This window comes from Epinephelus moara, chromosome 20, assembly GCF_006386435.1.
Source record: "Epinephelus moara isolate mb chromosome 20, YSFRI_EMoa_1.0, whole genome shotgun sequence".
NCBI lineage: Eukaryota > Metazoa > Chordata > Actinopteri > Perciformes > Serranidae > Epinephelus > Epinephelus moara.
The window spans coordinates 37,947,409-37,963,619 of NC_065525.1; the positions used below are offsets into that span (position 1 = coordinate 37,947,409).

Here is a 16,211-nt window from a genome sequence, read left to right on the forward strand (position 1 = left end):
GTAGTGTTAGTATTAGTATCTGTCCTAGTGTTGTATTATTAATACTCTCAGCATAAGTGTAGTAGTAAACTATTACTGTTAGTATTAGAAGTAGTTTCTAAATGTATTAGTAACAGAACTAGATTTTTATTGTTAATACTGTCAGTAGTAGTAAAGTATTACTGTTAGTACTAATAGTTTATAAGTATATGGAAGTAATATAACTAGATTTATATTATTAATACTCTCAGTATCAGTGTAGTAGTAAAGTATTTCTGCGAGTAATACTGTAGGTTTATAAATACATGTAAGTAACAGTATTAGATTTAAATTATTCTCTCAGTATTAATGTAGTAGTGGAGTATTGCTGTTAGTATTAGCAGTAGTTTATAAATATATATTAGTAACATTACTAGATTTTTAAAATCAATATTCTCAGTATCAGTGTAGTGGTTAAGTATTAATGTTAGTATTACTAGAGGTTTACAAGTATATGTAAGTACCAGTATGAGATTTGTATTATTAATACTCTCTGTATTAGTGTAGTAGTAAAGTATTACTGTTAGTATTAGCAGTAGTTTATAAATATACATGAGTAACAGTACTAGATTTGTATTATTAATACTCTCAGTATTAGTGCAGTATTAGTTAGGGATGTTAGTGTTAGTAACTGCACTAGAGTTGTATTATTAATACTCTCAGTATTATTGTAATAATATTACTGTTAGTACTAACAGTTTATAAATACATGTACGTAACAGTACTACATTTATATTATTCTCTTAGTATTAATGTAGTGGAGTATTCCTGTTAGTATTAGCAGTAGTTTATAAATATGTATTAATAACATGACTAGTTCTGTATTATTAATACTCTCAGTATTAGTGTAGCAGTGAAGCATTGCTATTTGTATTAGTAGTAGTAAATATATACTAGTAACTGTACTAGAGTGGTATCACTGTTAGTATTAGTAATAGTTCGAAAATATATTTGTAACAGTACTAGAGTTGTATTATACTTACTTTAAGTATTAGTGTGGTAGTAAAGTATTACTGTTAGTACTAATAGTTTATAAATATATTCAAGTAACGGAACTATATTTATATCATTAATACTCTCAGTATTAGTGCAGTAGTAAAGTACTACTGTTAATAGTAGTTTAAAAATACATTAGTAACAGTACTAAAGTTGTATTATTAATACTCTCAGTATTACTGTTAATGCTCATAGTTTATAAATAGTTTAAGTTTAAGTTTAAGTTTAAGTTAATTTACTTTATTAATCCCCCTGAGGGGAAATTCAATGTTTTCACTCTTGCTTGTCAATTACACACAGGTCTGAAAGACACACACATGCACAAACAGGACCTATACATGCACAAAGTGGAGAGATCTCAGAGTGAGGGGGCTGCCCTTTGGTCAGGCACCCCGAGCGGTTGGGGGGTTCGGTGCCTTGCTCAAGGGCACCTTGGCAGTGCCCAGGAGGTGAACTGGCACCTCTCCAGCCACCAGTCCACGCTCCATATTTTGGTCCGGATGGGGACTCGAACAGGCGACCCTCCGGTTCCCAACCCAAGTCCCTATGGACTGAGCTACTGCCGCCCCCCAAATATATGTAAGTCACAATACTAAACTATGACCATTAACAGTAATACTGAGAGTATTAGTAATACAACTTTAATAATACTGAGAGTATTAATAATAATGCTCATAGTTTATAAATAAATTTACAATACTAAATTTATATTATTCTCTCAGTACTAATGTAGTAGTGGAGTATTGCTGTTAGTATTACTATTAAATATATATTAATAACATTACTAGATTTTAGATTATACATACTTTAAGTATTAGTGTGGTAGTAAAGTATTACTGTTCAAACTAATACTTTATAAATATATCTAAGCAACGGAACTATATTTATATCATTAATACTCTCAGTATTAGTGCAGTAAAGTACTACTGTCAGTAGAAGTTTACAAATACATTAGTATTGGCCTGAGGTCTTTTTAACATCATGCAGAGGACTGCAGTTGAAAATTATCCTTTGGCTAACACCGGCACATTTACAGCAATTGTTATTAATGTGCACTGTCCTCTAAATAAATAAATAAATAAATAAAATAGTAACAGTACTAGAGTTGTATTATTAATACTTTCAGTATTAGCGTAGCAGTAAAGCATTGCTGTGTGTATTAGCAGAAGTTTATAAATATATACTAGTAACTGTACTAGAGTGGTAACACTGTTAGTATTAGTAATACTAGTATAGTAACACTATATATATTTGTAACAGTGCTAGATTTGTTTAATTAATACTTTCAGTATCAGTGCAGTGGTACAGTAATACTGTTGGTATTAGAAGTAATGTAAAAAATATAGTAGTAACAGTATAGAGTTGTATGATAAATACTGTAGTAGTTAAGTATTACTGTTAGTATTAGCAGTAGTTTATAAATAAATGTTAGTAACAGTACTAGATTTGTATCATTAATACTCTCAGTATTATCCATCCATCCATCCATCCATCCATCCATCCATCCATTTCAACCGCTTATCCGAAACCGGGTCGAAGGGGCAGCAGGCTGAGCAAAGTATTACAGACGTCCCTCTCCCCAGCAACACTTTCCAGCTCCTCCTGAGGGACCCTGAGGCGTTCCCAGGCCAGATGAGATATGTAATCCCTCCAGTGAGTTCTGGGTCTGCCCCGGGGCCTCCTACCATGTGCCCAACTCTCAGTATTTGTGTAGTAGTAAAGTATTACTTTTCATATAAGCAGTAATTTAAAAACATATGTTAGTGACAATACTAGATTTATATTATTACTAATGTTAGTTTGATTAGCAGTTTTAGAGTGAGTATGACTGTGAAAGTAAAGTGGAGTAGTCTTCCCACTTTTAGTACCACCGTACAGTATGTATTGTAATATGCAGTATTACCCTCTGACTCCCAGGTGGACTCCTGATGTTGATCTTTCTCTCCTCACATTCATCCTGACCGTCGCTCTCTCCTGAACCCTGAAACACAGCAGCATCACACAGGTGTTGTTACCTGTTATTAATCCAGGTGAGGAGGTGAGGGTGGAGGTTGAGCAGCCAGTTTACCTGCTCCACACCTGCTGCACCTTCACACAGTAAGAACACACCTGCACTGTCGTACAATCAGAGCCTCAGACCAGCCTTCATCAAACAGGTGACACAACCTTTAATCAATATAACAAGTTTGATCTTTGTGTCCTAATAACTGGATAAATTGTTTTACATTGTGACAGCTTATATTGAAATCAACACAAAGCAAGGAGGTGTGTTGTGTTTTCAGTCCAGCAGAGGGCAGCACAGACCTGACAGCTAGAAACACTATAGACTGTGGCTGGACTGAAGGTGCAGACAGTTAGATGGAGCAGGTGTTGAATAAATGTTTGGACTGCTCTGATGGATTATTTTATTCTTCGTGCTGTGAGCAGTAAATACGGCAGCAGGAGAGTTTGTGTTGAAGTCAGTGTATTTGCGGATACTCACACTTTGCGAGCCTTTTGTCTGCAGACCAGCAGAGCGGTGACTCCCACCACCATGAGGACGAGGAACATGCCAGCACTGATTCCTTCGATCACACCGCTCAGAGGCTCTGAGGGAGAAAACAACATGTTCAGTCACTTAAAGGCCTTTAATTCTCCTCAAACTTGAATCCACATGAGAGTTTCATCTGTTTCTATCATGAAGAGAACTGTCACTGTCCTCCTCATTCAGGAAGAAGAAACTAATTAGCCAACATTAGGCTCATCTACAAATAATATAAATACATAAGCAGACTCATGGTGGATCCTTCGAGAACTGTGAGGGTTCCTTTAATAAATATCCAGGATCAACATGTGGAACTCAACATGGATCATGACTGGGATCAGTTTAAACAGTGGAAACTGTTTGTAAAGAGAAAGAGAAATCATCTTGGAGTTCTAAGGTTAGCTGTCTCTTTGCTTGTGTTTTAGTTTTGTGTATCTTAAAGGTCCATCAGAGACACATAGTACAGACTAACTCAGGCTATAAATACTGTAATATGTGGTCTTAGTTTATCATATTTGTCCCTGTAAGAAACGATATTAAATAACTAACATAAATAATTATATTTGTCTGTTTGACTTTTATTTTCCCTGCTTCATCAGTGAGTTTTTTTGATTTCCTTTACTGTGTTCACCACTTGTCTCTTTTTCTGACTCAGAACAACTTAAACATTTGAAACACTTGAAATTTTTGAAACACTTAAAAATTTTCAAGGTGTTTTAAATGCTTCAATTGTTTCAAATGTTTCAAATATTTAAATTGTTTCAAATATTTTTTTAATCTGTCATCCAAAAAAAGTCGTTATGCACAGAAACCTTGTACGCTGATTGAGATGCATTTTATTGGTCTCTTCATTGTGAAAATTTGCACTACGTGACAAAATGAAAAGACACATTTCCTCCTTTGCTTCTCTCCTCTACCTATCTGACTGTCACCACTCCCTGCCTGTCTTTCATTTGGCACCACAGCTGCATGAAGGGGTGGAGCTGTCTACATTCTGTGCGGTCCACATCCTCCTCCTTTTCATCATTGTCCACCTGAATATTACTATCTGACCTGTTCAAAGTAACTGTCTGAGTCATGAAATGATCCTGTGCACGCCTTTCCTCTGTCTTGTCGCAGCTGTGTCCCGCCACATTGTCTTCACTGACTCTCGGTCAAACGTCTCTCAAGGCTCTGACAGTTAAGACTTATTTTTAGACTTAGGACAATTTCAGATGAAAAAACGTGTTCCTTTCTGTGTTCACCACTTTTCTTTTTTTCTAGACTGTGTATGTTTGTCTCACCTGGCTCAGTGACCACAGGTAATGACAGGTAAGTGTCGCTGTACAGTGGAGTGCTGAAGTCTTTATTCTCCTCATCAAACAGCTGAGTGAACGCTCGAACACTGAGCCTGCAGACACACACAGAGGGCACACAAACCTTCACTTAATAATAATTTCATTAATATATAATTATTATTTGATACGAATGACATTCAGAAACATTTGTAGTGGAGATATTCCGGATCTCTGTCAGTGCTGATCTTCATTTTCCAACATCCGAGAAAATGAATAATTTGCAGAAAAGTGGATTTTTACCTTGAAACACAATAAAACAAAACATCTTACTTCTGCTTTCACACCTTCTGACATGTTTACATGGGATACAGTTTGTAAATATAGTAAATATAACAAATAAAAATATTGTTTGTGTTGTGTTGATGATGATGTCATACAGTGATGGTAACATTTACCATACTCGTTGTTGTATTTTCCTTTTGAAAGAGTTTCAATATCACTGGCTGAGTGTCTGCTGTGACGTGTTCAGTACCTGTAGGCAGTTTTAGGTTTTAGTGGTCCGTCACAGAAATGGTTTCGGTCTCTGCTGGTCTCTGGATCCAGGTCTGTGCGCTCACAGGAGCCCCCCAGTGAGTCCATCCCCGTCCCCACAGTGATGTCAAAGCTGTGAGAGCTGCTGTCGGGGCCCTCGGTGCAGCGACTGGGGAAGTAACTGGTCTGGTAGGATTTAATGGAGCTGTTGGATTTATACTCCAGGTACGAGGGCAGAGGGTGCTGCTGGTCCGGCTGCTCTTCATCAGCACCTGCAAATATCAAAACACACCTACATTTTAATCACAAACACATGTTTACAAAGAAAACTTTGGGAGGAAGCCAGAGAACATGGAAAAAAACTGACACTAACACTAGCAATTTTGAGACAAAAAAAAAAAGTCTCACGATAGAAAATTTAAAAATAGTGGGTTTGTATTTAGTCCTTGACGAGCCAGAGCAGGGTTAAAGAGCTGCCGGAGCGCACTGGAACAATGCTCTGCTAGGTATTTTTTTTCCAAGAAAGGATTTGAACATAGAGCATGGCAGCTGAAATTCATATACATTTTTAAACAATCATCACTAAAGCATTTGTCATTCAAGAGAGACAATAAAAACAAATGGGATGGTCAGAGCTGCCATACTGACATTTATAGTAATGCATAGCAAAGCACAGCACAGTATAGTATAGTAACACATAGCATAGCATAGCATAGTGCAGTATAGTAACACATAGCATAGCATAGAATAGCATAGCATAGTGCAGTATAGTATAGTATAGTAATGCATAGCATAGCATAGCATAGTATAGTAGTATAGTATTGTATCACATAGTATAGCATAGTGCAGTATAGTATAGTAACACATAGCATAGCATAGCATAGTGCAGTATAGTAACACATAGCATAGCATAGAATAGCATAGCATAGTGCAGTATAGTATAGTATAGTAATGCATAGCATAGCATAGCATAGCATAGTATAGTAGTATAGTATTGCATCACATAGCATAGCATAGTGCAGTATAGTATAGTAACACATAGCATAGTGCAGTATAGTAACACATAGCATAGCATAGAATAGCATAGCATAGTGCAGTATGGTATAGCATAGCATAGTGCAGTATAGTAACACATAGCATAGCATAACATAGAATAGCATATCATTGTGCAGTATAGTATAGCATAGCATAGTGTAGCACAGTAATGTATAGCATAGCATAGTGCAGTATAGTGTAGTAACACATAGCATAGCACAGCATAGCAAAGTATAGTATAGCATAGCATAGTGTAGCATAGTAATGTATAGCATAGCATAGTGCAGTATAGTGTAGTAACACATAGCATAGTGTAGCATAGCACAGTATAGTATAGCATAGCATAGCATAGCATAGTGTAGCATAGTAATGTATAGCATAGCATAGCATAATGCAGTATAGTATAGTAACACATAATGTAGCATAGCATAGTGTAGCATAGTAATTTATAGCATAGCATAGTGCAGTATAGTGTAGTAACACATAGCATAGCACAGCATAGCACAGTATAGTATAGCATAGCATAGTGTAGCATAGTAATGTATAGCATAGCATAGTGCAGTATAGTGTAGTAACACATAGCATAGCACAGCATAGCATAGCATAGTATAGCATAGCATAGCATAGCATAGTGTAGTGTACCATAGTAATGTATAGCATAGCATAATGCAGTATAGTATAGTAACACATAACGTAGCATAGCATAGCATAGCATAGCATAGTGCAGTATAGTATAGTAACACATAACGTAGCATAGCATAGCATAGTGCAGTATAGTATAGTAACACATAACGTAGCATAGCATAGCATAGTACAGTATAATATAGTAACAAATACCATAGCATAGCATAGCATATTGCAGCATATGCATACACATATAGTGTAGTATGTATATGTAGTACATATCCTACCTTCAGACTCCGTCACCACCACAGTGAAGAACTTGATGGCTCCGTTCACATCACTGAACCAGCTGCAGTTAAACCTGAAGAAGATGGAGGACTTGCTGACCACAGCAGACTTGTCACTGACTCGGGTACTGAGGGGGGGCACCGGAGGACCTGAAGGAGTCATTAACATGTCAAACACAGAAGATAAATGTGTCCTTTATGTCGTCACATATGAGAACACGTCACATTGTCCTTACGGTCGATCATGGTGACCACGCTGTACTGAGCCTCCTCGCTGGTCGTCCGGTTGGAGATCACCTTAACGGAGATGGTGTAGCGTTTGTGGGGCTCCAGCTGGGTGATGAGGTAGGAGGTGGAGTCTCTGCCGGTGCGTCTGGAGTAGACCAGCACCTGGGAGTCCTGGTGGAGACACTCGATGGTGTAGGAGTCGTAGTCAGCCTCAGGGGGCCCCCAGGAGCAGGAGATGGAGGTGGAGCTCTGAGGACGACAGTGGAGGCTGTGGACTCGCTCCGGCTCTACAGCAAGAGACATAAATACAAATACTCACAATGCAGCAGTAATACACCCAAACTCTGTGAACTCTATGGTAAATCTATTCATTTATCTGAGCCCAGAAATAATTAGACAAAAACAAAAGAAAATAATTCAATACAACAGAAGATATTACTGACACACAGGAAACACACATTTTATTTTATTTTCCCTTGTTTATAAATACAGTATACATATCTCATTTTACCTTCTTTTGTTTGTTAATTTTTTCTTTAGATTCCCCTTTTTAATTTAATATTTTTTTTCAACTTGAGAACTTGTCTTTTCAGACTTGTGAAAGGTAAAAGGTGGTCTCTGGTGACCATACACTGTATAAAAAGATGGACAATATCACAGTTCCCCAAAACTGAAGCCAAAACATCAGGATCGCCCCCTGGTGGCTGGCTGCAGTATAGGTTATAAACCCCACCCCCTCCATGTTAGTGGATGGGACCTGGGCCAAACTAAAACCTCAAAGTACACATCAAATAAATAATCCCGAAATATGGTTTCTGTTATTTTAGATAGTTCTTATCACATTCATGTTTGTTCAAGTGTTTGTTTTCCTTATTAGTTTAGTTTTTGTAAGTTATTTAATGCTATAAAAAGGGCATTTGACATCATGATTAACAGCTGTGTGTGCCATTAGTGTGTTCGCTGCTAGTAGTGCTGCTCGCGATAGGTCGGACGGGTCTATTGGTGGGAACCTGATGTCGTGGACCAGACCACTACTGTGCAGACTCTGGCTGCAAATGACATCACCAGCACAAGATGGCAGCAGCCGTATTCGAGATATTTTGGCTTCATTTTTGTACAGTGGGAGTAAGTGGAGATCCATCGTTATAAACAGTCTATGGTTCAGACTGATGAAGACATCCTAATATTAACAACTAACATTATTTAAATATATTTTGTATTTTCAGTTTGTTTATTTGTTTTAATGTTCTCAGGCCGTCTTGAATTTAGAGAGACAAACAGAGCATTATAAACTGAAGTGCTGCCACCTACTGGTCCGGATGCTTTTGTAGATGGGTGTGCTATAGGTGGGTGTGGCCCCGGGCTGCATGGCCCCGCTGACACTGCGGAGGCTGAAAGTGTAGAGTCGTCCGGGGAACATCCCTCTCAGGATGCGGCTGCCAGAGGTTCGGCTGTGGTATGGGTTGATAACGGACAGTCGGTCCCGAGGGCTCCACTGCAGGTCAAAGTCGTCATAGTCGGAGTCGATGGGGCCGCTCCAGGTGATCTCCAGGGAGGTGTTGGTGATCCCCGCGAACAGGAAGGAGGTGGGAGGTTTGGGAGCTGAGGAGGAGAGAAAGAACGAACAGATCAGATAGAAACTCTGATGATGGAGGGGACTCTACACCTTAACTTCATGTCTAAGACTTCCATGCTATTCCATGATATTCCAGGACCATCATGCTGTGACGTCTCACCAGTCCTTCCCAGTGTGCTGGCTCTGTTGGTAAGTTCTCCGCTGACACTCAGCACCTCGGCCCGGTACAGTCGACCCGGTACCAGGCCTGAGAAGACAAACTCTGTGACCTCTGAGCCCAGCTTCTTTTCGGCCCGCTGAGAGCCGTCAGGGTTGTAGAGAAACAGCAGGTATCCGCTCAAATCACCACCGCCATGATCCCAGTTCACCCGCAGAGCATCAGACTGGTTTCCAGTGTGAGCCTTCAGAGACACCACAGCTGCAGGGACTGAAGACGAGATACAGGGCAAAGGGTTCAATTACAGCCTCTTCATAAACCTGTAAGTCCAAACTGAGGAAATACTGCTACAAATGTCTCAGCTAAATAATAATAATAAACATAATAATAAAAGCACAATAAAAAGAAGGAGATTATTAAAACTATAACAAGTTCCTCCAGTCTTAATAGACAACCTCTCACCTGTCCTGGCCCAGACAGCTGACTGGTTGCTCTGCTCTCCGCTGTGGGTCACCACCACCATCCTGTACGGAGCTCCAGGTCTGAGACCCTGGAAGGAGCACTGCTGACTGCTGGGCTGTCCACGCCGTTTCTCCTGCAGCACGTTGTCACTCTTGTACAAGAACATCTCATAAAGGTCGAACTCTCCGTCAGGTGGGGACCAGCTGAAGGACAGACTGGTGGTGGTGTTGGCTTTGACAGAGAGATCAGTGACGGCGGCAGGACCTGACAGGAAGGACATGAGACTGTTTTAACCATCACCGTGTTCTTTAACTTTTAATGGAAATATCAGCACTTAATTATCATCTGTCAAAATATAAAAACTAATTTTCTCTACAAATTATTGCTTTTTTGACTTAAAATTAAATTTTCAATTAAAATTATGACTTCATTCATGATCAGCTTATTAACCATAATTTATTCATATTATTACCTTTGTTTTCTGGAAATAGTGCAACTTCTTTTCTTAATAAATTACCTTTTTTTCCCTAAAATATAAAGTTTTTATTTGTCAAAATATTTCAACCTCTTTTTGTGACAAATTCTAAATTTATTCTCAAGAAAAATTGACTTAAATTTGACTTCTGAAATATTACTACACTTTCCTGTCTTTAAATATTCCAGCTGTTGTTTTGTTGGCTGACAGCGACTCCACTACTGATCTAGAAAAGCACCTGTACCTTCTGAATAAGAAACAGGAAGTCTTACGTGTCTGAGCCTCAGCACTGACCCCTACGCTGTGGACCCCTCCGCTGGTGGTCTGAACCAGGACTCTATACTTCTTGCCCGGGGTGAGGCCGTCGAACCTGCACCTGGTGTGTCCAGACGGCTGCGAGGAGTTTGTCACCAGACTTCCTCGTTCATCCAGAACCTGCAGGACGTATCCGTCAGACACACCCAGAGCTTCCTGCCAGCTCACCTGCAGGCTGCAGGTGGAGTGGAGGTCCTCCACCTGGAGACCCGTCACTGCAGAGGGAACTGAACACAGGTACACAACTCAGTACACAGCAGTTACAGTATCAGTATATCATATTATATGTGAAGAGCAGTGCAGTACAGTGCCGTACCTGTGCGTCCTGTGGCCGTGTTGTTGTTGAGCAGCTCTCCGCTCACAGACTGAACCGTCACTCTGTACATCTGTCCAGGCTGCAGGGAGCCAAACATCACCTCGTTGTGGTGTTTGAGGACAGGCCGGACATCCAGCTGTCTGTCCTGTCGGTAAAGGAACACCGAGTATCCGTCCACATCGCCCTGACCAGGAGTCCAGCTCACCTTCAGACTGCTGCTGTCTCCGCTGTTACTGACGTGGATGTTCTTCACTTTACTGGGAACTGAGGAGGGAAGAGACGCTTTAGACCACAGCAGCTTCTGTTCTGTTATGACCTGTACGATTAAAGAGCTGTAACACACTGTAACACCAGAAAGATCTTGTCCCCCTTCACTTGCGTCCTAATCTGACCTGTGCGGCCCTCGATGAACTGGGCCTTCTGGTTGGGTCCGCTGAAGGTGGAAACCAGGATCTTGTAGAGCCGTCCAGGTGTGAGCGATGACAGCACACATTCGTCCACACCACTGCCAAGAGTGATTGGAGGAAACACCTTCATGTCGTTGAACAGCAGCTGCACCTCGTAGTGATCCACGTCACCCGGAGGAGAGGACCACGTCACCCGCAGGTCCTCGGTACCCTGTCCAGCTAGAGCCAGGGACCGGACCGCTGCTGGGACTGCAGGACGGACAGCAGAGGAAGTGTTAGTCTGTCTGCAGACAACTGCCTCGCTTCTGAACTCAAAAAGTAATGGTTTCAATGTCATGGTCAGGAAATCATAACTTTACATGTTGTTATATATGAGAGGGGTCAAAGGTCACTCACAGGTCCTGCCGTGGGTGGAGGCGCTGGTTTCATACTTCCCGCTCCAGGTGCTCACCAGCACTGTGTAGAGTCTGCCGGGCACCAGGCCGGTAAACACACACTCATTCTGCGTCTTTAGAACCGTCTTGTTTTGCAGGAACATGTTGTTGTGTTTGATGAACACCTGGTAGAAGTCAAAGTCTCCAGCAGCGTGACGCCAGTACACCTTCAGGTAGTCGTCCCGAGCGGAGTGGGTTGCTGTCGGGTTCTGGACCTGCGACGGCTCTGAGAGAGGAAGGAGTTAAAGCAAACCATTAAATAATCGATAAAGTTTGTAATGTTGTGTCATGTGCACATCCAGCCAGCACGGGGTTAATGAAACACCACATGTTCATATAAAGCTACACTACTGTTTGGTTCACTGTTGTCTCTAAAGTCAGTTTGACCCTCAGTGGCAGCTGTACACAGACCGACCTGCAGTCAGCAGATACAGTAAGTGATGTACATACGTGTTCTCTCCTGGATGAAGGTGTGGTTCAGGTAGGTGCCGCTGCGGGAGGTGATGGAGATGTTGTAGAGACGTCCGGACACCAGAGAGTTAAACACACACTCTGGACTGGATTTAGAGACGGAGACAGTGTGAAGTGTCTTCTGGTGGTCACTCAGCGTCACCAGGTAACTGTCCACGTCACCTGGAGCCGCACGCCACGACACACTCAGGAAGTCCATGCGACCGTTGTTACTGACTGTGACCTCACCCACTGCAGCTGGGACTGAGGGGAGACAGGAGGGGAGACAGAGAGGTTTATTATTATTTACATTTTAGATTTCAAAACTGGATCTTGTTCACAGATGAAAGGTAATCAATATTTTATTTAAAAAAAAACACCTGAAGTGTCTCACCTATGAAGGCAGGACTTGTACCAGAGTATTTCTACACTGTGGTGTCGCTACTTTTTCTGAAGTAAAATATCTGAGCAGCCTTCTTTTCCCTCCTCTGTTCTTTATGGTATTTTATGGTTTTGCGTTTTCTGTGAAGAAGTTACTAATTCTGGTTTTGATGAAAGTCATGTTCATTTATTTATTTATTTATGGTAGGCCTACCAAGAGTAAAGTAACGTTGAGTAACATGAACAGGTAAATCTTCTTGTTCTTTTAGAGTCAGATGTTTCATCTCAACTGGTTAGTTTAACTTAGCAAAAAGACTGAAAACAGGGGGAAACGGCTAGGTTAGCATTAAGACACGAAACAGGGAAACTGCTAGCTCAGCTCAGCAAAAAGAATGTAAAAAGGGGAACAGCTAGCTTATCATGAAGACTGGAAACGGGTAAACAACTAACTTAGCATAAAGACTGGGAACAAAAAAAACAGCTATCCTAGCTTAGCATAAAGACTGGAAACAGGGAAACTGCTAGCTCAAGTTAGCATAAAGACTGGAAATGGGGAAACAGCTAGTTTAGCATGAAGATTGGAAACACGGAACCAGCTAGCTTAGCGTAGCATAAAGACTGGAAACAGCTAGCTTAGCTCAGCATAAAGACAGGAACTAGAGGTAAACAGCTAGTCTGGCTCTGTCAAACAAGTGCAGTTCTCGAAATGTTAAACTATGTCTTTAGAGATCAAGAATTTGTTCTTTCGAAGTGAAGAGTAAAACAAGAAATAAATATTAACATCCTCTTTTAATAAAATGTTTAAAAACTTCTTAATTTTTCTTTATACAAAAAATCTCTTTGATCCCACTGATTATTTTTTGATGAAATTTTATTTTTTGGACCTGCTTCTTTTCCTGTAGGTATAGATGAGTGTATGTCTTTATTATATTATCACAGATGGAAAAAGAAGAAGCAGAAGAAGACAGAGTGACAGTGAATCATCAGAGATAAAGATGACATTCCTCTGAAGAGTAAATCACACAGAATCTAAAAATGTTCCCTCACACACACAACATGTTAATATCCAGTGTTGGTCCTGCTCTTCAACTAAATATAATTTATCCTCAGTTTGATTTTAATAGTGTTTACTACAGAGTTTTAGGATGAATCATTTCAGTCTAATAAAAACTCTCTCATGCCCTCACATTTTATTTTATTTTGGTTTCTTTCATCTTTAAAGGTCCTCCATGACTGAGAAAATATTTTCCAGCAGTAAAATGTTAAGCGTTCGTCTTGTAATTTAACAATGAAGCTCGTCCTCGTCCTAACAGGAAGTCTCTAACGGACGGGAAGTCTCTGACTGACGGGAAGTCTCTGACTGATGGACCTTCACAGGTTTTTTTGTGTTGCTGTCGACACTTCCTGAACATTCCAGACAAATTCCTGCTTTTCAATAATATCCTGCACACACACACACAAACGCACGCACTCTCACACACACACACACACACACACACACACACACACACACACACACACACACATGGGGGGGGGGGGGGGGGGTCTCAGATCAACATTAAACACAAGGTCATTGTGTTGTTGTGATAATGTGTTGAACAAACAACAAAGATAAATAACTCAATGTCTTTTTAATCTGCAGACAGAACCTGAGGAGTCTAATCTGGGGATAAATGATATGATGTAAATAATGTATGGTGTATGTTGTCCTCCCAGCTGTCCCCAGATGTGTCCCCCTCAGTCTTACCGGTGCGGCCCTCTGCCACAGCCTGTCTGGAGATCTGTCCGGCTCTGATGGTGGTTAACACCACCTTGTAAAGAGCTCCGGGTCTCAGAGTGTGGAAGGTGATGCTGGTGGCATCAGCCTCCACGCTCTCGTTCTTGATGACACTGCTGTCATGGACCAGCAGGACACGGTACGAGTCCAGGTCTCCGGAGGCTCGCTCCCACTGCGTCTGCAGGCTGTCGGTGCTGCCGAGGTTAGAGACCTGCAGCGTGGTGACTTGAGCCGGACCTGACAGGAACCACAGAGAGACTTAATGAACTGACAGAAGAGACGTCATGTAAATATTTTACGGGGTGTGTTGTCGTATCCTCCTGAGACTCAAACCTTTGTTTGGTATGTTTTTTAATTTCTCCTAGTTATTTGGGATCAGTAGGACCCGATAAGCATAAAAAATAAACATTGTCATTCTGTAATTAAGTCCCAATGTCCTCAAACGAGCACTTACTAATTAACAGCATTTTTAGCTTGTTTGCTAAAATTGGTCAAATTTGTTGCCGTATCAAACTACAAACATTATTAATCACAAATAAACAAGTTTCAACCATAAAATGTGATCAGGTTTTGGACCTTGTCACTTTTGTGTCGGGATCGGCTGCAGACTGGCTTGGCAGAGATGGCTGCCATCTTGTTTTTACATGGATTAGTGTATTGAGCTCCTACTACCACTAGATGCCACTGTCCCTGAACGAGGACAACAGGTCTAAGTTAAGCAGAATGAAGTATAAGGTCAAGTAAACCCAAAATGTGATGAGGACACAGGGTCTCAGGACGATATGGCAGAAAAAAACATATAATGTGAATAACTCAGACGTACTGGTCCGTGCGGTCACAGAGGCAGAGCTGGTCAGATTGCCAGAGTTGGTTGTCACGGTGACGGTGTACAGGCGTCCTGAGGTGAGGATGTTAAAGGTGCAGTCTCTAGCGTCCCAGGGGAGAATCCTCTGAGCCACGACGGTGGCGGGGTCCGCCTCTGTGACAACTACAGTGAAGTCGTCCCACTCACCGACTGGTCGACTCCACTTGACGCTCAGAGTGGTGTCATCAGTGTGACGGACGAGCAGCTGCTGCACGGGACGAGGGGCTGCAGCGACAAATCAAATAATAATAAACTAAATATGTTGTTGTTGTTGTTGTTTTTTTAATCTTTATGTTTTTTTTCTCTGACGTTCTAAACATGTGGCGGTCAGACTCTATGACAAACACACTCTTAACATGACAGTGACAGAAGGTGAGGATGTGAACTGACCCAGTCGTCCTTCGCAGCGCATCGTGTTACTCAGACTGCCACTGTGAACCGTGACCTCTGCCCCGTAGAGTCGACCCGGCACCAGGCCGAGGCCGAAGGTGGAGAAGGCGTGCTGTCTGCTAGGTTTACTGATGGTCCGGTTCACCAGAACCTCTGAGCCGTTCCTCAGCAGGACGCTGTAGTTCTCCCAGTCTCCTCTGGGGGGCGTCCAGCTGAGCATCAGTGTCCTGCCATTACCCAGAGGCGTCATGGAGAGAGACGACACCGGCTGAGGGACTAACACATGATGGGGAACTGTCATTAAAACACAGACCACAGACTGATACACCTGTCAGCTCATGTTGATCCTGAACACGTACCTGTCCTCCCACTAGTCCTGGTCTCTGAGCTCCGTCCTCCAGCCGTGGTCTTTACACACAGCTGGTAGCTGCGACCGGGGGTCAGACCCTCAAACACCACCTGAGTGATGTTGGCAGGCAGGAGGCGCTCCTGTGGCGTCCACCCCACAGCGGACAGGGTCACCAGGTAGGTGTCCACACCTCCTTCAGGTGACAGCCAGGAGGCCTGCAGACTGTCTGAGCTGCCATTGTTGTCCAGCCGCAGATCTGAGACCAGTGCTGGGACTGAAAGGGTTAAATAAAGATACAGATTATAAACTTAACTTTATTCTATCTCATGTCTTACAA

General features: G+C 41.6%; 1 protein-coding gene across 2 annotated transcripts in view; it reads right to left on the minus strand.

Annotated features, from left to right (window-relative positions):
* Positions 1-16,211, minus strand: part of LOC126407973 (receptor-type tyrosine-protein phosphatase beta-like) — a 40,418-nt gene that overhangs the window by 6,622 nt on the left and 17,585 nt on the right. For both annotated transcript variants that reach the window (XM_050073306.1, XM_050073307.1), the window contains 18 exons: positions 15,885-16,148; positions 15,526-15,801; positions 15,094-15,360; positions 14,241-14,507; positions 12,113-12,376; positions 11,625-11,888; positions 11,214-11,477; positions 10,822-11,085; positions 10,463-10,732; positions 9,716-9,979; positions 9,257-9,523; positions 8,832-9,122; positions 7,529-7,807; positions 7,293-7,442; positions 5,348-5,618; positions 4,822-4,928; positions 3,497-3,602; positions 2,918-2,995 (listed from right to left, as the gene is read on the minus strand). In XM_050073306.1, the coding sequence (XP_049929263.1) occupies positions 2,918-2,995; positions 3,497-3,602; positions 4,822-4,928; positions 5,348-5,618; positions 7,293-7,442; positions 7,529-7,807; positions 8,832-9,122; positions 9,257-9,523; positions 9,716-9,979; positions 10,463-10,732; positions 10,822-11,085; positions 11,214-11,477; positions 11,625-11,888; positions 12,113-12,376; positions 14,241-14,507; positions 15,094-15,360; positions 15,526-15,801; positions 15,885-16,148 (4,213 nt within the window). The remainder of the gene's footprint in view (positions 1-2,917; positions 2,996-3,496; positions 3,603-4,821; positions 4,929-5,347; positions 5,619-7,292; positions 7,443-7,528; positions 7,808-8,831; positions 9,123-9,256; positions 9,524-9,715; positions 9,980-10,462; positions 10,733-10,821; positions 11,086-11,213; positions 11,478-11,624; positions 11,889-12,112; positions 12,377-14,240; positions 14,508-15,093; positions 15,361-15,525; positions 15,802-15,884; positions 16,149-16,211) is intronic.